This window comes from Mobula hypostoma, chromosome 13 (assembly GCF_963921235.1).
Source record: "Mobula hypostoma chromosome 13, sMobHyp1.1, whole genome shotgun sequence".
Lineage (NCBI taxonomy): Eukaryota > Metazoa > Chordata > Chondrichthyes > Myliobatiformes > Myliobatidae > Mobula > Mobula hypostoma.
In genome coordinates, this window is record NC_086109.1 from 93637624 (window position 1) to 93658246 (window position 20623).

The window sequence follows — 20623 nt, forward strand, 5'->3', positions numbered from 1 at the left end:
GAGGGGCTGTGTAGAAAACTCAAGAGGCATATATGGAGGTGAATGTGTGGTCTGTTTCTCCAAGGTTGGGGAAATCAACATCTAGTTCTTCGTCCTTCCTCGGTGACAGGATTGGAACAGCCTATGGGTTGGAACTCCTAGGAGTGCACATCTCGCACAATCCCTCATGGTCCTAGAACGCATTATACACAATCAAGAAAGCTCCTCAATGCCTTTCCTTTCTGAGGCGGCTGAAGAGAGTTGGACAACGCACACCCATCTGCACGTCATTCCACAGATGCGTGGTGGAGAACATCCTACTAAGTGCATCACTGCATGGTAGCAGACAGCAAGTCTCTACAACGAGAGTCAAAACTGACCAATGCCACCGGCAACAGCCTACCCAAAATCAAGAACATATACAGAAAGGTGCTAGAAAAGGGCAAGTAACTTCATGAAGGATCCCACACACCCTGCTCACTAACTGTTAGTCCCTCTTTCATCATGGAGGCTACGGAACACCCATGCCAGAACCAGCAGACTCAAAAAAGGTTACTTTCCCCAAGAGATAAGGCTAATCAACACCTGCACCCACTAATGCACCCCAACATACTACCCCCCCACCCACAACTTTATAGTTTCCTGTCAGTCGTATTATGTTCAGACACTCTTCTGCCTAGAGTCACTTTATGAATCTATAATCAGTTTATGTATACAAGCTAGATTTCATATTTATAATTATTCTTTTTGTTAATTATTTTTGATTTTTGTTGTGCTGTATCAGATCTGGAGTAACAATTATTGTTCTCCTTTATACTTGTGTTCTGGAAATGAAATTAAACAATATTGAATCCTAACAGAAACCCAAGGCAACTTTTTCTCCCAGAGGGTGGTCAATATATGGAATGAGCTGCCAGAAGAAGTGGGCATGCTATGTTGGTGCCAGAATGTGTGGTGACACTTGCAGGTTGTCTGCAGCACATCCTTAGGTTGTGTTGGTTGTTAATGCAAACAATCCACTTCATTGTATGTTTTGAGGTATCTGTGATGAATAAACGAATCCAAATCTGGTTGAGACAAGTACTTTAACATTTAAAAAAGATGATTGGGCAGGTACAGATAGGAAAGGTTTAGAATCCACAGACCCCTTGCTTAATGGTATTGGTCCATGGCATATAAAGGTTGAGAACTCCAGGTTTAGAGAGAAATGGGCCAAACAAACCCAAAAAGACTGACATGGATGGGACTTTGATCAGCATGGACCAGTGGGGCTGAACAGTGTGTTCCCATGCTGTATGACTCTAAATCAGTTTATGACAAAGAAAACACAAGATACCAAAACCCCAAAATCAAGGTGTTTGACAATGTAGATGTAGAGATGGTGTTTTCCCATATGAGGAGCTTTCCTAGACTTGGGGAGGGGGGGGGGCATTGTTTTTTTTATAATTGTGTACCCATTACATATACAGGAGAAAAAAACTTGTTCTCAGAGGGTTCATCAATCTTGGAATTCACAATCCCAGGAAACTGTTGGATTCAAGCTGGAGACTGAAAAAAAATCATTCAAACTAAAAAGGGGCCAAGGGTTATATGAAAGTGGTGCTTGAGGCCAAGACTGAATTAGCATGATCTGATTGAAAGGTGGAGCAAGTAGGAAGGGCTAATTGACTCAATCTTCTTCTTATGTTCTTATGTCGGAAGTAACCCAATTTATACTTGGCCATATTATTTCACCAATAGCTTCCAAATAGAATTCATCAGAATATTAAAGGAAAATTAATCCGCTGTAGATTACATCAGAGAAAACCCTGAACTCAGGTAATTTCAGAATTCAGCAAAAGATGAACAATGCACTGATTAGGGAAGGAAATCAGGAGAATGGGAAAGGAAGAAACAAAGACAATGTAGTAATGTCAGTCCGAACTGACTGAATCAAACAATATTAGAAAATAAGGAAATGGCACAGAAATTAAACAATTGTTGTGTCGGTTTTGGAATATACAAAAGCCTCTGTACATTCTCGAAGGATTGCAAGAAGTGATCTTACAGAAATGTATTAAGAGCTTGATAGGGTCGTAGCAGAGCTGGAATCCTCAATAAAAAGGGAAGTGGGCATTCAGAACAGATAAAAATTTTCTTCACACAGAAGGCAGGGAATTCTTAGCATTATCTACTTAAGACTGCTGCTAAGCATATTTAATGGTGGGCAGAGAGAGTGAAAGAAAGCACAAGAAAAAAAATGTTAAAATCAAAAGATATGAGGTTAGTGCAGTAAAGTAGCTCCAAAGTAACGGATTAGCCAGGTTCATATTAAACAAATATGCATTTTTTCATGTGACATCAACAGAATGACTTTGAAAGACCTTGAAAGTCTGACAGTGTATGTTGTAATCACATCCATACTTTTAGTTTAGCTCTGATGAAAACTGATCAAAATAAAATGTTATGATTTTTCACTCTCCAGATGCTTCAAGTGCTCCTAGTACATTGTTTGCTTTCAATAATAAGAAACAAAAATAACATTCTAATGTTCCTTTTGCTTTCAAGCAAAATCACTCTCCCAAGCTAATAAAATCTAGAACACATTCACAGTGGTAAACACAAGAGGCTCTGCAGATGGTGGAAATCTTGCGGAATGTACCCAAAGTGCCGGAGGGACTTACACCAGGCAGCACCTATGGAGTGGAAAAAACAGTCGATGTTGAAGGATCTTAGACCAAAACACTGACTGTTTATTCCTTTCCGGAGATACTGCTTTACCTGCTGAGTTCCTCTACTATATACTTTTCACATAATGGTCACTGGATGTCAATCAATAAGCCAGCCATTTCAGAACACCTTTAGATGCCAAAGGGCATTGTCAATCTTCAAGAACGCTATTCCAATCATTGCAAGTGAAACCAGGAGAAAGGGACCTCCACAGAAAGACCAAATAGTCATTAACACCTATTTTGCTGGTGCTCCTACCCAAGTCTCAGCAAAAGATTCCAGTGAAAATTCCAGTGTTAGTTTTCTTGCATTGTTTCTAGGCAAAATTATATAAGATTGCAAAAAAAACTCACTTGTTATTATCAGTGTTCCCTCGTGACTTTTTGTAGTTGGCATACTCTTCCAAAACAGTGTCAACATTCTTTTTAGCAGGCAAGTGAAATAGCTTTAAGAGGAATAATTTCTAGTTAGACAGACAGCCATACTGCAAATACATGAATGCTGATTCATATCAACCTACAATACTCACTCAATAACTAAATATAACAAGGTATCAATTCCACCTAATAATTCCGACCATAGAAACAAATTTGTGGTCTACTGATCCAATTGATTATTTATACTACCATTACAATAATTACTTTTCCTCAATGTAAAATAAGTGCAGGAACAATTTTCAAAACGTAATGCATTTTGCAACTTATTGGAAAACTTGCAGCATATGTTTTACAAACTTGCCTTAGCATAAAGTCTACTGTGAAGGAACTGCAACCAACATGTTGCATATTTCTACAATCTTGCAAGGGAAACCTGCCTCTACATTAGAAATGCACAGCAAAGAAATAGCCCAATAAGGCTCAGTTCTTCTGTGCAGACTGTGTTACCTATCTACACTAATCACACTTGTCCACAATAGGCTCTGCAGTCTTTGCACTCAAGCCTTACAGAGGATCAAATCTGCAGAGCATTAGTCTGAGAATAGTCTGAACTAGCTTACAATACAGAAGGCATACATGCTAAATAGAAACAATAACTGCCTTAAAACTTCCACACATGTCCTTCTAACACAGAAAACCTACAGCACAATACAGGCCCTTCCCTACCTTAGAAATTACTAGACTTACCTATAGACCTCTATTTTACTAAGCTCCATGTACCTATCTAAAAGTCTCTTAAAAGACCCTATCGTATCCGCCTCCACCAACGTTGCTTTAGAATTATACACTCCAGTTAAAAAGGCTGAATACTATTACCCCTCAACCATCAGGCTCTTGAACAAGAAGGTAACTTCACTTGCCCTATCAATAAACCGTCCCCACAATGGATCCAGATTGTGCAGGTTATTGCTTATCTATAATTATTATTACCTTTTTTTCCTTCTTTCTTTTTGTATTTGCAGTTTGTTGCTTTGTTGTTTTACAATTTCTTTCAACTACTCCCTGCAGTAACTTGCCTTACTCTATCAGGTTAATTAAAGCAAACAGTTTCAATAATAACCTGTTTTTGACGAGTGATCAAGTCCCAATCATCTACAAGCCATGGTTTCAGTTCCTCTGGAATTTTGACCTTTACTTCGACCCTGTTCATGAATGTCTCCTCCTGTAGAAATCAAGAAAATAGCAAGTTAAGGATCGCCCTCAGACATAGATCTCAGTTGACCATATTGCTGTACACTTTCACAATCACTGCATGTCAAAATGGATTTCTATAATCACCACCATTATTTATTACTACAATTAACAGGCAAACATTCCCAAACATACCCCAACAAAGCCCTGATCTGGCATGGACAGCCTCGCTCACCACAACTCTGAACTGATTTAACAACCTACAGACTCACTTTCAAAGACTCTTTACAACTTATGTTCTTGGTATTTTTAAAAATTTGCACAATGGCTGTTTGTCAGTCTTTATGATTACTTTTTTGTATATTCTATTGTATTTCTTCATTTTACTATAAATGCCCGCAAGCAAATAAATCTCAATGAAGTATATGGTGACATACCTGTACTTTGATAATAAATTTTACTTTGACTTGACTACAGAAAGATACACAGTTATCAAGTACTATTTATGAGACTGAAGGAATGCTACAACTGTACAAAGATCTGGTTAGACACTACCTTTCATTATTTTATCCAATTATAGGTGATACCACATAAGGAAGGGGCACGGGGATCATCAGCAAAATGAATCTGGGAATGATGAAATTATGAAGCCTGATGATCATTCCTCCTTATACTTAGAGCTTAATAGTCAAGGCTAATGAGGAAGTTTATTTTTTACAAGGTCATGGTGGCAAACTAAAGATTTCTCTCCCAGAGAGCTAGTGAGTTAGGGGAGTCAACGAAAAAATTCAAAACTAACAATTACCCAGCAAGGGATCATCTATTACCAGTCAGGGTGGTGTTACCTGGCTGATGCAGAGTATTAGATTTATGCCACACGTACTGCTAAGATAAAAGCTATCCTTGCTGTACATTTTCCCTGTTTTTAGAGTTCTAATGTAAAAAAAAAGAGCATGTGAAACACTTAGATTGATCAAAATCCCTGGTTGTAACCCTCATTTGTGAACAAAGGGTTGGGGGCTGAATACCTGAATGAGGGGGAGAAAACCACACCCCATCTTTCTCTTGCCCAAGTGCACCTGTTTTCAACTGTCTTTGGACAGTAATCTTGAGTCGAAAACATCTACAGTTATTCAGCTGAGCTGAGAGACTCAAATTGTGACATGGACTTCAGAGGACCGATTACTGCTGCAGTTGAGCTCAGCTATCTTACAAGATACAAAGATGAATGGAGAACTTCCAGCTCTACAAGAATTAGCATCTTGATATATCAGAAGCTCAATGTGACACAGCTCTTCAAGGGAGGGAACTGGAGCCAACTGACTGCAGAAATAACTAACATTAAAATGCAACACTTTGAATGTATGTGTGCAAGTCTTCAAATGTATAAACTTGTAATATATTTACTGTTGAAAATACAACATCTTACATATAGCACTCCCCAGGCAATACTGATACGCATCAGTATATATCTAGGTAACTGCATGACAAAACGTACTACATACGCCATCCTGCCGGGCAAAATTGATATGTATTGTTTATTTATGCATCGAGGTAAACAACATAAGATTCCAAGATTTTGAGGTCAAATACTAGTAATGAGTTATACTTATACCAGCTTTAATTCTGGTGCTGCTACTGGATGTTTGGCACACATTAAGTCAGTATGTCACATTCCAATAAAGTACATACACTTTCCATTGTGGGGTCCACTCTTGCCCTTTTCTTCCTGGGTGGTTGTGGAGTTTCACTGGTGCCACTTCCATCACCAGCTGTGGGGGCTAAAGAACAAGTGAAATAGCATACACTTTGTTTGAAACAGCAAGTTACCAAACAACATCATGTTCCAATTACCAAGGGAACCACCATTCGCTCTGAAGTTTACCACTACATATCTATACAGTTTGCAGGCATGACTGTCAAAGATGGAGGCCAAAACATCCTTTCTGTATTGCCTGGTTGGTTCCTTAAGGATGTAACAGCAGGGTGTGGTAATGAGGACAAGTTCTTATTAAATGCTCCCAATGACATGCGTCACAAATAGCCTCTGACAACCGAGTCCAGCTCCAGACCTTCATGTGTGGCTCAGCTACTAAACCTGGCAGAGACATTTCCACTGCCAGGAGGAGCAGCAAAGGTGGGTTACTGGCATCTTAAAATCAGTCGCTTGGGGCAGATGGGGTTCGTCAGCTCATCCAGGAAAAGGAAAACTCTGATCTCAAACCTCTGCTGCCTTGCAGCTACACCCACTCATCGGAAAGGCTTTGGGAGTAAATTCGGAGGTGGAGACTTTAAGTAAGTCCTAAGTTGAGTTCAACGCTGCCTGACAACTCCAATTACGCTGCTGGTACCAAACTATCTCAGTCTCTGGCGTTCCTTTGGATCCATCAGCTGCATGGAGGAGGGCTTGCTCTCCATATTGTACTGCCCAGGGCTTACGTATCTAGACAACTAGGACACAACATCCATGGTCCACTCTGACTGATGGACCTCACAATTGCCTGGTTAATACTGACACAGAGTTGCACAAGCTGCTTAGAAAAATAGTTAAATGTGTCAGGAAAACAGTGCCTATAAGTATATGCATACCTCTGCCGCACCGCTCAGGTGTGTTTCTGGGGTACAGGGGCTAGCGACCCTTGCGCCTGTTTTGTGTTCTATTGCTGAGCAGCAGTGAACCATCTGACTGGCCTATCAGAGTTCTCTTTGGGAACTAGTTGACTTGATCAGCATTTCTGATCTGGCTATTGTTCACCATTGCACTTAATAAAGAAAAAGGATACCTTCAATAAGTCCTGAATGTCCCTGATCAATCTGAGATGCCATTTGAGTAGTTGGAAGATTATTAATCAGATTGGAATGCAATACTTATTAGCTTGCTTCATTCTGTGAATCCTCCAAATTCTAAAATCAAACTATTCATTGGATATAAGAAAACTACAAGAGAGGGAATTGCCAGTCAATTCATATCTGTTGGCTCCAAGTCATATTTTCTCCCACAGCATCGTCTTTATCAGAACCAGCAAGTTCCTTGTTCATGCACACAGGTCTCACTCTCTTTCTAAGTTATTTGTGGGCTTTCATTATCTCTTCTGGTGGTCCTCAGGATCCCAACAACCAAGTGAAAATATTTCTCCCATTTGTTTTCCTGCATAGTTCATACTCTGAACTCTATTGATCTACTTTCCAGTGTGTTTTTCCTTTTATCGATCCCATCACATCTTAAAAGCTGATAAAATTGGCCCTTCTGAAAGCTTTAAGAGAAATTTATCACTTCACTTTGCCACACATACATTGAAAATGGATCTACAGTTATAAACTTCAAAACAAAGGAACATTGGTCAATGTATCATTCTAAATACAAGGCATCACTTATTAATAATGGGTCCTGTACCATTCCAATGGCAAGAGCACCAATGTTATCTTCCATTAAGCAGCCGGTAAGGAAATGTTGAATGGATTAGGAATTTATCCCCTGGAGTGTAGGAGAATGAAGGGAGATCTGATGGAGTTTTGAAATGAAAGAGAAAATTGGCAATTTGAGTTGGCTCCTTGCTTGTGTGGTTGTTTGCCAAGCCAAGGCGATGAAACATTTCTGACCTAACCTCCAAGCTCTACAAACATCTGATAGAGGTATATAAAATTTTGTGAGGTATGGATAGGGTGAAGGGAAGGTTTGTTAATATTGTACGGTGGGGTTTGAACTAGAGTTGCAGGAGGATGGGAACCAGAGGACCAAAACAGTTAGTGGAGAGGTTGTGGAGACAGATGTTGCTAAGACCTCAAAGTTAGGAATCAAAAGTTTGAGCATGATGTGACTAGTGTACTGAGCTGCCAACATCTCAATGCAAGAAGCTTCGTAGGAAAAGTGAATAATAGTACTGAAGATGAGGTAGCTGGTTTACAAACAGAGGCAATGTGCAGTGAGGAGAGGCTGTTGATAGAGCAAAATTGCAATCAACAGGATGAATTGCAACGTAAAAGGCAGATAAATTCGAAAAGGGTGAATACAGGACTGAAGGCATATTTGAATGCACGCAGTATATGGAATAAGGTAGATGAACTTGCAGCACAGTTGCAAGTTGGCAGGTAGATGTTGTAAGCTTCACTGAAACATGACAGAAAGAAGATTATAGCAGGGAGCTTAATGTCCAAGGATACACATTGTATCAAAAGGACAGGTAGGAAGGCAGGGTGGGGGGCATTGTTCAGTTGGTAAAAAATGAAATTAAATCATTAGCATGAAGTGGCATAGGGTCAGAAGGTATTGAATCAATGGTGGTAGAGCTAAGGAACTGCAGGGGTAAAAAGACCCTGATGGGTGTGGTACATAGACCAAAACAGTAGAAAGAATGTGGCCTACAAATTACAACAGGAGATAGAAAATGCAGGCTAAAAGGGCAACGCTACAATAGTCAGGGGGAATTTCTAGAATGCCTATGAGATGGCTTTTTAGAGCAGTTCGTGGTTGTGGATTGGGTGTTGTGCAATGAATCAGAATTGATTCGAGACTTTTAAGGTAAAAGAATTCTTAGGAGCAAGTGATCATAATATAATTCAATTCATGCTGAAATTTGAAAAGGAGAAGCTAAAGTCAGATGTATCAGTATTACAGTAGAGTAAAGGGAATTACAAAGGCCTGAGAGGGGAGTTGGTCAGAATTAATCGGAAAAGAACACTGGCAGGGATGATGGAAGAGCAGCAATGTCTGGAATTTCTGGAAGGAATTCAGAAGACATGATATATACATCACAAAAAGGAAGTGTTTTCTAAGGAAAAGATGATCACAATTGTGACTAACAAAGGAAATCAAGGCCAACATAAAAGCCAAAGAGAGGGCATATAATAGAGCAAAAATTAGTGGAAAGTTAAGAGGATTTGTAAGTTTTTAAAAACCAACAGAAGGAAACTAAAAAAGGCAATAAGAAAGTAAAGATGGAATATAAAAGCAAGCTAGTCAATAATATTAAAGAAGATACCAAAAGTTTCTTCAGAGACAAAGTGTAAAAGGGAGGCGAGAGAGGACCACTGGAAAATGATACAATGGAAGAATAAGGAAATGGCAGATGAACTGAATAAGTATCTTGCGTCTCTCTTCTCTGTGGAAGACACTAGTAGCATGGTGAAAGTTTCAGGTATCAAGGGGAATGAAGTGTGTGAAGTTACCATAACTGGAGAGAGGGTTCTTGGGAAACTGTACGGGCTGGAGGTAGATGAGTAACGGGACCAGATGGTGTACAACCCAGGGTTCTGATAGAGGTGACAGGGGAGATCGCGAAGGCATCAGTAATGACCTTTCAAGGATCACTAGATTCTGGAATGGTTCCAAGACTGGAAAATTGCTGATGTCACTCCACTTTTCAAGAAGGGACAGAGGCAGAAGAAAGGAAACTATAGGCCAGTTACAAACAAGAGAAAATGTGCAGATGCTGGAAATCCGAGCGACACACACAAAATGCTGGAGGAACTCAGCAGGCCAGGCAGCATCTATGGAAAAAAGCACAGTCGACATTTTGGGTCGAAGTTAGTCTGATTCAGTGGTTGGGAAGATATTGGAGTTGATTACTAGGAATAAGGTCTCAGAGTACTTGGAGGCACATGATAAAATATGCTGTAGTCAGCATGGTTAACTCAAGGGAAAATCTTGCCTCGCTGGAATTCTTTGAAGAAATAACAAGCAGGATAGACAAAGGAGACTCCGTTAATGTTGTGTGCTTGGATTTTCAGAAAACCTTTGACTAGGTGCCACGCATGAGGCTGCTTAATGTGCTACGAGCCCATGGTAAGCTTCTAGCACGAATAAAGCAGTGGTGTTCCATAAGGGTCTGTGTTGGGATGAATTCTTTTTACATTATATGTCAATGATTTGAATTATGGAATTGATGGCTTAGTTGCAAATTTTCCAGACAATATGAAGATAGGTGGAGGGGCAGGTAGTTTTGAAGAAGTGCGAGCCTACACAAGATTAGGAGAATGAAATTAATTAGGAGATTAGGAAAGAAATGAAAGGGCTGACTATTTTCTAAATGGAGAGAAAATACAAAAAACTGAGGCTCAAAGGGCCTCTTGGTTTTGTTGTGCAAGATTCCCCAAAAGTTAATTTGCAGGTTGAGTCTGTGGTGAGGAAGGCAAATGCTATGATAGCATTCATTTCAAGAGGTCTAGAATATAAAAGGATGTCATGTTGAAACTTTATAAAGCACTGATGAGGCCTCAGTTGGGAGTATTGTCAGCAGGTTTGGGCCCTTGTGTTAGAAAGGATGTGCTGAAACTGGAGAGGGTTTAAAGGAGGTTCACAAAAATGATTCCAGGATTGAATGGCTTGTTCTATGAAGAGCACCTGATGGTTCTGGGCCTGTATTCACTAGAATTCAAAAGAATGAGAGGTGACTCATTGAAACCTATCGAATGGTGAAAGGCTTTGATAGAATGGCCGCGGAGAGGATGTGTCCTACAGTGGGAGAGTCGAAGATCACAGGACACAGCCTCAGAATAGAGGGGCATCCTTTTAGAATGGAGATGAGAAGGAATTTCTTTAGCCAGAGTGGTGAATCTGTGGAATTCTTCGTGACAGGCAGCTGTGGAGGCCAAATCTTTATGTATATTTGAGGCAAAGGTTGACAGATTCTTGAGTGGTCAGGGCATGAAGGGATACGGAGAGAAGGCAGGGGATTGGGACTGAGAAGGAAAATGGATCAGCCATGATGAAATGACAGAGCAGTCTCAATGGGCCAAATGGCCTAATTCTGCTCCTATATCTTGTGGTCTTGTGCTCTATGTTGGTACCAGAAGTGTCGTGACACTTTGCCGGCTGCTCCTAGCACATCCTCGGACTACATTGATGCAAACGATGCATTTCACAGTTTGTTTTGATGTTTCAATATACATGTGACAAATTCTGCTCCCATTTCTTATGGTCTTAAATTCAGCAGGATCCCCCCCCCCCAACTGAGGTAGGGTGAGACCAAAACTCGGGATCATACGTTAAGGTCATAGTACATGGCAGTTGGAGAAGATGGCGGCGCGACACAGTTCGCAGCGGCCACTCCAGTGGTGATGTGTTATTTGTCAAGTAGGATGCCGTGCACAATCCTGACTTGATGGAGACAGACGTGACAGCACAGAGGAATTTCTGGTGAAACTTCTGAAATGCCTGCTTCGCTACTGCTGCTTCTGTGTGATCCAGAATCTCCGGAGGGGAAGGCCCCGAGTCCTCGGCTTTGCTTGTTACTCGGCGGCCGGGGCGAGGTCGAAGCGCTCGGCAGAGGATGGTGTTCAGTGTTGGAGGCTCGAAGCTTTCAGATGGCCTCAGAGTCACTGCGGTTGGGTGCTTCTAATGGTGCGGCATTGGCAAGTTGGCGGCGCTTGGAGGTTCATGGCAGGGAGAGTTCCTCCCTTCTACCGTCTGTGTGAGATGATGAGGCTTTCGGAACTTAAGACTTTTTTTTACCATGCCCATGGTCTGCTCTTTATCAAATTATGGTATTGCTTTACACTGTTGTAACTATTGTTATAATTATGTGGTTTTGTCAGTTTTAGTCTTGGTTTGTCCTTTTTTTTCATGATATCATTCTGGAGGAACATTGTATCATTTTTTAATGCATGCATTTCTAAATGACAATAAGTGAGGACTGAGTGTCCTCATAATCCAATCTAAAAATGAAATATTTAAGGGGAATCTGAAGTGGAACTTCTTTACTCAGAGGGTGGTATGAGTCTGGAATGAGCTGCAAAAAGAAGTGTTGATGTGAGTTCAACTTCAACATTTAAGGGAAGTTTGAATAAGTACATGGATGGGTGGGTTATGGAAGTCCAGGTGCAGGTCAGTGGGACTGGGCAGATTAATAGTTTGGCATGGACTAGATGAGCTAAACGGCCTGTTTCTGTATTGTAGTGTCCTATGACTCTGGCGCTGACAACAACATGAATAATAACAGATAATGTTCTGTGCTGTAGTGCTCTATTCCTTTAATTACTAATCAGTTAAATGACATATCTCTTACCACTTTACAATCTGTTCACAAGAATTCTAGTTGCATTGTTGTTTCATTTAAGAGATCAAACTTTGTTAAGGGTCAAAAAGCTATTCAAATTAGTTCCAGAAGATCTTTTACATCCATACAGAAAGTGAGACAGTAGCTTCATTTTAGCATTATGTTAAGAGTGACAGCCTCAAGATTTTATTACTCGGGTCTAAATGCAGCTTAATACCAGCTGACAGGAATAAGAATGTATGTCAAGATATGAATTTAAATTAGGAGTTTAAGCAAGCCTACCTTTCTGTTTATTCTTCTTGGTTTTTCTGAAAAAGAACATTTTATTAACTGTATGACAAACATGCAGTTATATGCAACTTGAATCAGATGACTGAAGAAAGTTTTCCAATTGTAAACCAATAAACAGATTCTACTACATCAACGTTAGAGATGCACTTGCACTATTTTCTGGGAATTAGTACAAGATCAATAATTTAATTTTTCATTGCAATGGACATATTATCCATGCAAGTAACAGTGCTTCAAAATTTGAGATTAAAGATTGTCTAATGTCATTTCCAGTGCTTGAGTGTAAAGGAGAACAAAATAATTGTTACCCTGGATCTGATGCAGCACAAAAACATTATAAGACAGAGAATACAATAACAAAAAAAATACAAATACCTTAGATAGCTTATACACAGTACATAGATTGAATGTATGCCCATAAACTGATGCTAGACACAGGAGTGTCTGTGCTTAAATTGACTGACAGAAAATGATTAAAATAACTACCCGAGCCAGTCTATTAACTTATTTTCTGATGGTTAGGGATACAAGTAGACTATATCACTGCTTCAATAGATATTTCTCTTTCTCATTTCTCAAGTAACATTCCATTGGCACTGGCACTGAACAGACTGCCAGAGCAAATATTCACTTGGGAAATATTCCCATTAGCAAGTTCTCATTGATCAACGTGTAATCAGAAAATAAATCTGTCCATTCAGCCTGCTTGAACCAATGCAAAATGCTTTAATTACATTTACAGCACTTTCCCTGCATGGATTAATATTCCTTTCAGCACTTCAGTTTTATTAAATTTGCTGCCAATCTAACATTTCCACTAATTTCTGATTTCTTACACCCCCCCCCTCCAAAAACAACCCAGGTAATCTACTATAATTTAAAGTTACAGGGTTAACAATACTTGTAACCATGACTGAATTGTTCAACCATCCCTACTAGATTGACTGATGGAATACACTAGATTGACTGACGGCATGTGTGGACAATCTGTGTACAAATGTTGCCCCTGTTAGGGTGAGGGACAGAGGATGCTGACGGGGCCCTGGCAAATGTTTAATTTCCTTACCACTAATTTATATTTAATATTTTCAAACAGAAACACAAAGATTATTGCAAGAATCACTAGGCAATACTTAAATCCGAGCAACACGCACGAAATGCTAGAGGAACTCAGCAGGCCAGGCAGCATCAGTGGAAAAGAGATTTCTGAAAGGTCTCGGCCTGAAACGTTGACTGCTTACTCTTTTTCATAGATGCTGCCTGACCTGCTGAGTTCCTCCAACATCTTGTGTATGTTGGTGAACGCAGCAGGCCAGGCAGCATCTATAGGAAGAGGAGCAGTCGACGTTTCAGGCCGAGACCCTTCGTCAGGATTTCTGAAAGGTCTCGGCCTGAAACGTCGACTGCGCCTCTTCCTATAGATGCTGCCTGGCTTGCTGCGTTCACCAGCAACTTTGATGTGTGTTGCTTGAATTTCCAGCATCTGCAGAATTCCTGTTGTTTCTTGTGTATGTTGCTTGGATTTCCAGCATCTGTAGATTTTGTCATGTTAATATTTAAATCTGTATGTTTTCCAAGATTAGCCTCTAAAGTAACTGTCAAAGAAACAACGAGGACATCTGTCACCTCTTTCTTTCTAAGGATCTATTTCAACACAAAATAAACACTGATGTTCTGCAGTGAGAGGTCAGCTTGCCATCAGTAAGAATAAAGTGAGTTATTTATCTTCAACAATAGTGGTAGGAAAACAAAAAAAAATGGGTATTGGAACTAACCCTTACCATAACAGAATATGTCAACAACTGTCACACAGTTGTAAATGAGGTCAGCCCTCATTGAAGAATCAGAGGTGAAGAGTCTCAACAGCTTTAAGTTCCTCGGTGTTATTTTTTCAAGAGGACCTGTCCTGGGCCAACACACAAGAGCAACTACAAAGAAGGCACAGCAGTGCCCCTACTTCCAAAAGAATTCGCAAAGATTCAGCATGACATCTACATCTAGTGAGCAGGAAAAAGACAGACATTTCAGGAGGTACTGAAGTGGACACTGTTATCATTGGGAAAAAAACGTGTGAGACAGAAAACTGCGGAGCTTTCAGTGTGTTCGTTTTTATTTCTGATTTTCAATGTCTGCATCTTTATTGATTTTGATGTAATTGTGCATCTTTTTTTATTAATTACTATGGGTACCTACAAAAATAGCCTGATAGCCTGAATACATCAGCTGCTCAAGTCAATTTTTAAAACATATGCAAAATTTAGAGTCAACAATCAGAATTTTAAAACCCTACATTAAGCAATGGCTACAGCACTGCTAACACAGTCAATATTTAAATTATGATGCTGACCCAAGTCCTCAGTTGCAGAATTTGTGCACTCAATTCAAAAAGTCCATGTTCATGTCTTACATGAACTGTCACCTTCTCTGCTTTATTTTAAAATATTAGTATTTCCTTCTAAGACTTTCTTCCTCGTTTATCTAGGTTCAATGGCTTCCAACCCCCAAAGGGATGGTGAATTCTACATTTTAATTATCAATGCTAAAAACTGTCTCCTGAAATACTTAATAGATTTTAGTATCTTATATCTGTAGATCCAAGTCACTTACATTTCAACATTCTTTTGTTGCATGGTGGAAGCCTTCTTGGCTGGTGCAGCGCCCCTCATCTTGCCCTCTGCCCATTGCTCTCTGTAACAGAATGTTTAAAAAACTTTACATGAGAAATGAAACAGTTAAACATTAACAGTTAAGATATTTACTAATTTGTAGTACAATAACTATTCCACATCCACTTATCATTATCTTCAGTTTTATTATAAATCCTTACCTTCATGTTTAAATTTATAAATTTATTTATTTAGAGATACAGCACAGAACAGGCTCTTGCAGCCCAATAAGCCGCGCTCCCAACTAACCACCAATTCAACCTTAGCGTAATCACAGGACGATTTACAATGATCAACTAAACAACTAACTAGTATGTTTTTAGAGTATGGGAGGAACCCAGTAGCAACCCACATGGTCACGGAGCAGTGTACAAACAGTTCACAAATGGCATCAGATTTGGACTCTGACCTCTGAAGCCCTGAGCTGTAACAGCATCGCGTTAACTACTACACTACCTTGGGGTCCAAATGCACCTTTGAAATGCCATCATATCACCCTCACAAGTGAAAGTTCCTCAGATAATACGTCAGCGGAGTACAAAAGCTTTTCCCGGACTCCTGACCAATATCTAACCCTAAACTATCATACTGCATTAATGCAAATGCTGCAGCAGTCACTGTGCATTGCAAAGAATACACCAACCTTCAGATACTCGATTTTGTGAAAGACACTGAACGCATATAAATTTGTCTTCTGCTTTGCACCAAGTTATAATTGTGTTCTTTGCTTAATTCTAAGTTTCAAAACAGGAAATAAAGGACTGAAGCATCCATACATACAATTTGGCACTGACCACCAAACATACATTTGCTCTAAGTTTATTATATACTTCTGATTTTCCCATCATTCATTTGTTATGTCATGCAACATGGGCGGGCGATCACCGTCTGGACCATGATTGTGTTTGGCAATTTTTTTTCTACAGAAATGGTTTGTTATTGCCTTCTTTTGGGCAGAGTCTTTACAAGATGGGTGACTCGTGGACAAAAATTAACCATCAAAGATTCATCATTATCATTATGTGCCGTGTCAAATGATGACACATGGTCTCATGGCCATGATTGCTCTCGGCAAATTTTCTGCAGAAGTGGTTTGCCATTGCAGCGTTCTGGGCAGCGACTTTACAAGATGGGTGACCCCTACCACTATCAATACTCTTCAGAGTTTATCAGCCTGGCATTGGGGTTGCATAGCCAGGACCTGTGATATGTACCAGCTGCTCATACAACCATCCACCAGCTGCCTCTATTGCTTCATGTGACCCTGATCAAGGAGCTATGCAGATTCTATACCTTGCCCAAGGGTAGCCTGCAGCCTAGCAAACGGAAGGAGTGCCTACACCTCCTTTGGTAGAGCCGCATTTCCACCCCATCACCCAACTCCCCCAATTTTTATCACTCACCTGCATGTTAGAGGCCTTTCAGTCACAAATTGACCTTTCATTCCTGGAACACTGGAACCCCTAAGGGAAACCCATGCTCTTGCAGGAAATAAGATACAGATCCCACACAAACAGCACCAAAAACCAGAACTGAACCCATATCCAGAACAGAATCAGCAGTTCTACTAGCACATCATTGTGCCACCCATCCCCTGTAATTAGCCCAGCTTTACTCTCAGACTGTTCAGTCTTTGATCCAGACATAGAAAGGCATAAAGATTAGTTAGGTTTTCTAACATTTCATGCATCTCTGTTCCAAAAAAAAACAAGAGTTGCATGAAGTATTAGAAGACCTACCTATAACTTTTAGAGTAATACTTCCTTAAGTGCCTGAAGGCATTTACAACATGAGAGCCTGTAGAAAAATTGATCTTCACCCAATCAGCCTGAAGAGAGCTGGCTTTATCTTAAGAAAGCTGCAAGTCCCTTGGTCGGTAGTTTCCTTTCCCCTTTTAGTTATTTTGTTTCAATACTCACTGATTAGCCTTTTGTAGTTCTTTCTGCTTTTGCAGGTTTGTGTCCACATACTTCAGCACTCTGCTTTCTGGAACCCATTCATCCCAACTAAAAAAATCGAGAGAAAAAGTCATGAGACAAGACGAAATCAAAGTAACAGAAAATATTCACAACTGAAGAATACAAATTTTTTTAAGTGAACCAAACAGTCAAAAGAAGAATAGAATGCATTAGTTTATGCTTAAACAACTAAAGGAAATCACACGTAAAATCTTCTGACACCTTGCTAAAAAGAGAGCAAAGAATTTTAAATAATCAGCAACTTTCTGTGGGCTGTACATAGAATGATTTATTGCAAGTCACACTTAAACTAAGCCAATCTAACCACTAATTGGCCTATTCCTCATCATTCTAGGTTAAAGAGACCCAATAAATATATTCAAGAGTATCAAAAGATTTGATCAAGTGAATGGGGCACAGTCTATGGCTGAAGAACATCAATTTATGGCCGGAGCAGGAGGGGATAAGCCATCAACTCAAAACAAATACTAATTCATGCTTTGCGCACTCTGCCTAACAAGTCAAGTGCTTCCATCAGATACTTGAAAGACTGCCTTTATTTGTCAATTACACAGTGAAATACGCAATTTTGCCTCAAAGACCAACACATTGAGGATTGTGCTAGGGGCAGCCTGCAAGTGTCACCACACTTCTGGCATCGATATAGCATGGCCACTAAACCCAACCACATGTCCTTGAAATATGGAAGGAAACTGAAGCAACCAGAGAAAATCCATGGAGTCACAGGGAGAACTCAGATTGAATGATACTTTTGAAACAAGTGCATATATTTTTTTTAAACTGAGCATATGATGAAACACAGAATTGTCCTAAAAAGTCAATGTCTCTCAACATACATACAAAGTAGCTCCATATTTTCAGATTTACACCTACTTATTAATAGTAATACTGTTCAAATCAAGCCATAAAATCTAAACTTAACCCAATAGATAGTCATTAACCCAAAAATTTAGGTTAACGCAAGCTCATTTCTCACACGTTAATTCACAAGCTCTGTTCTGTCAGGCTAATTCAGCTCCCTGATGACGTTAGCACTTCGTATCACAGATAGCAGCAACCTTGCTAGTTAACAGACCATTAGTCATATTAGACTGAGCATGTCAGCAGACCATCTGATCACAAGGAGCCTGGCTTCACAGGCTACACACAAGCACAAGAACAGGAGGCAAACCTCCATCATTTTGCTCCTGAATTCAGGAACCAGGATGAACACCCTCCCTATTCACCCACTATGCTTAAACCTGCACATACATACCAGTGGATGAAACAAGAATATTTTGTGGGTGGAGCTAAATATGGCACCAGTAGGCAACTTCTCCCTGCTCATCAGTGAAGCAATTACATTCTTTCTATTCTAATGCCTCTACTCTCCTTTTCAGGGTGGTTGGGGTTTTATCAGGATCTTTGATCTACAGTGACACTCAAAAAACTGCAGTTCTGCATGACAGCGTGTTCCCAATCTTAGAGCTTGCCAATGGGCTGCGTTCGGTATGTCCAAGTTTGGTCTGAAGTTAGTTTTTGATGTACTGCAAACCATGGTCTCCTTTTGAGGTTTTGGTGTTGCTGGCATGGTGGGTGGATGGAGTGCTGATGTTTTATGCTAGAATAAGTGGGGGGGGGGAGGGGAGGGTTGATGCTGCTTGTGCTTGGGAGGGAGGCAGGGGGCTTTGGGGTTCTCACTATTTTTTTCTGTCATTCATTCTTTGGGGTTTTTTCCTCCTGTTTCGAGGATGTCTGTGGATAGTAAGAATTTCAGGTTGCATGTTGTATTCATTCTCTGATATTAAATGCAACTATTAAACTATTGAGCATTATTTCTGACCCAAGTGTTACTGCATGGTCGGGAATCTTTCGGAGGGAAGGCCTCAAAATCCCTGGCTTTGCCTGCTGTTGGCGACCGAGATGGAGGTCGAATCATTCGGATAGATAGGGCGCTCAGTACTCGGTGTCGTAGAGCTGATCAGAGCTCGAAGTTTTCGGATGACTCAGAGTCGGACCGTGGTCGGGTATGACAGGGAGAGTTTTTCTTCCTTCTCCCGTCTGCGTGAGATGTGGGACATTTGAGAAACTTTGAACTTTTACTGCGCTCATGGACTTCTTCATCAAGTTATGGTATTGTTGCACTGTTGTAACTATATGTTATAATTATGTGGTTTTGTTAGTTTTTTTCCAGTCTTGGTCTGTCCTGCGTTTTGTGATATCACACCGGAGGAAATATTGTATCATTTCTTAATGCATGCATTACTAAATGACAATAAAAGAGGACTGTGTGTCTTCATAATCTAAAAAAAAACTGTCTACAGTATGAAGAAAATTTAATACATATTACTATTCATTATTCAAAAGTTTACTATTTACTTTTATTAGAAATTTTTCATCACTCCTGTCTGAATATCTATAAATATGCATTTTCTTTAAAAATTGCCTTTATTGGGATTTTTGTAATTCAAAACACCATAAAAATTAAATAATTCACATAAAAATATCATTGTTTCAGTTTTCAGTAAAAATACTAACTTATCTTTAGAATACCTGCAATCTTGAAGATACCACATATCTAAGCTGTTTGAATAGGTAAAATAATATAGTTACAATTATGGCATTCTCTCATTAACCTATAAATGTACACAGTGCATTAAAATGAGCACTTCAAGACAAAAAACAAACAGAATGTATTTTTTTTATTGTTGAAAGGAGCATTATTCCCCCCAATAAGTAGTACAGAACTATATTCAGAAATTCAGAAAACTGCCCACCATGTTTCACCAGTGCCAGATTGCTTTATTGAGAGGAATGTAGAATGTCAAATTACTTTTTAACCTGACAACCTGCAGATCACATAGACATCAAGTTCATGAAAATTATTCCAGGACTGAATGGCTTATCATATGAAGAACGTTTGATGGCTCTGGGCCTGTATTCACTAGAATTCAGAAGAATGAGGGGAGACCTCATTGAAACCTATCGAATGGTGAAAGGCCTTGACAGAGTGGACATGGGGAAGATGTTTCCTATGGTGGGAGAGTCCAAGACCAGAGGACATAGCCTCAGGACAGGGTGTCCTTTTAGAACGGAGATGAGGAACTTCTCTAGCTGGAGAATGCCGAATCTGCGGAATTCTTTGCCACAGGCAGCTGTGGCGGTCAAACCGTTACGCATATTTAGAATTAGAATTTTATTTCTTACATTCATCTCACAACATGAGGAAGTAAAAATCTTTGTTGCTTCTCCATCATTATGTACAAGCAATAAGGGAGGGAAATGTGGGAGAATATTGCCCAATCACTAAGACTGTATACGTAATAGTTTTGTATACGTGTACAGTCAGATACAGTGTTACAGTTAGATATGCAATCAGATCAATGTGTATTGATCAATCTGATAGCCTGGTGAAAGAAGCTGTCCTGTAGCCTGTTGGTCCTGCCGTTAATGCTGTG

At 39.8% G+C, this 20623-nt stretch overlaps 1 protein-coding gene across 3 annotated transcripts in view; it reads right to left on the reverse strand.

The window, feature by feature from the left end:
• morf4l1 (mortality factor 4 like 1) overlaps positions 1–20623 on the reverse strand; it is an 82171-nt gene that overhangs the window by 39866 nt on the left and 21682 nt on the right. For all 3 annotated transcript variants that reach the window (XM_063066200.1, XM_063066199.1, XM_063066201.1), the window contains 6 exons: positions 17127–17213; positions 15149–15229; positions 12533–12558; positions 5949–6037; positions 4186–4287; positions 3042–3133 (listed from right to left, as the gene is read on the reverse strand). In XM_063066200.1, coding sequence (XP_062922270.1) covers positions 3042–3133; positions 4186–4287; positions 5949–6037; positions 12533–12558; positions 15149–15229; positions 17127–17213 — 477 coding nt within the window. The remainder of the gene's footprint in view (positions 1–3041; positions 3134–4185; positions 4288–5948; positions 6038–12532; positions 12559–15148; positions 15230–17126; positions 17214–20623) is intronic.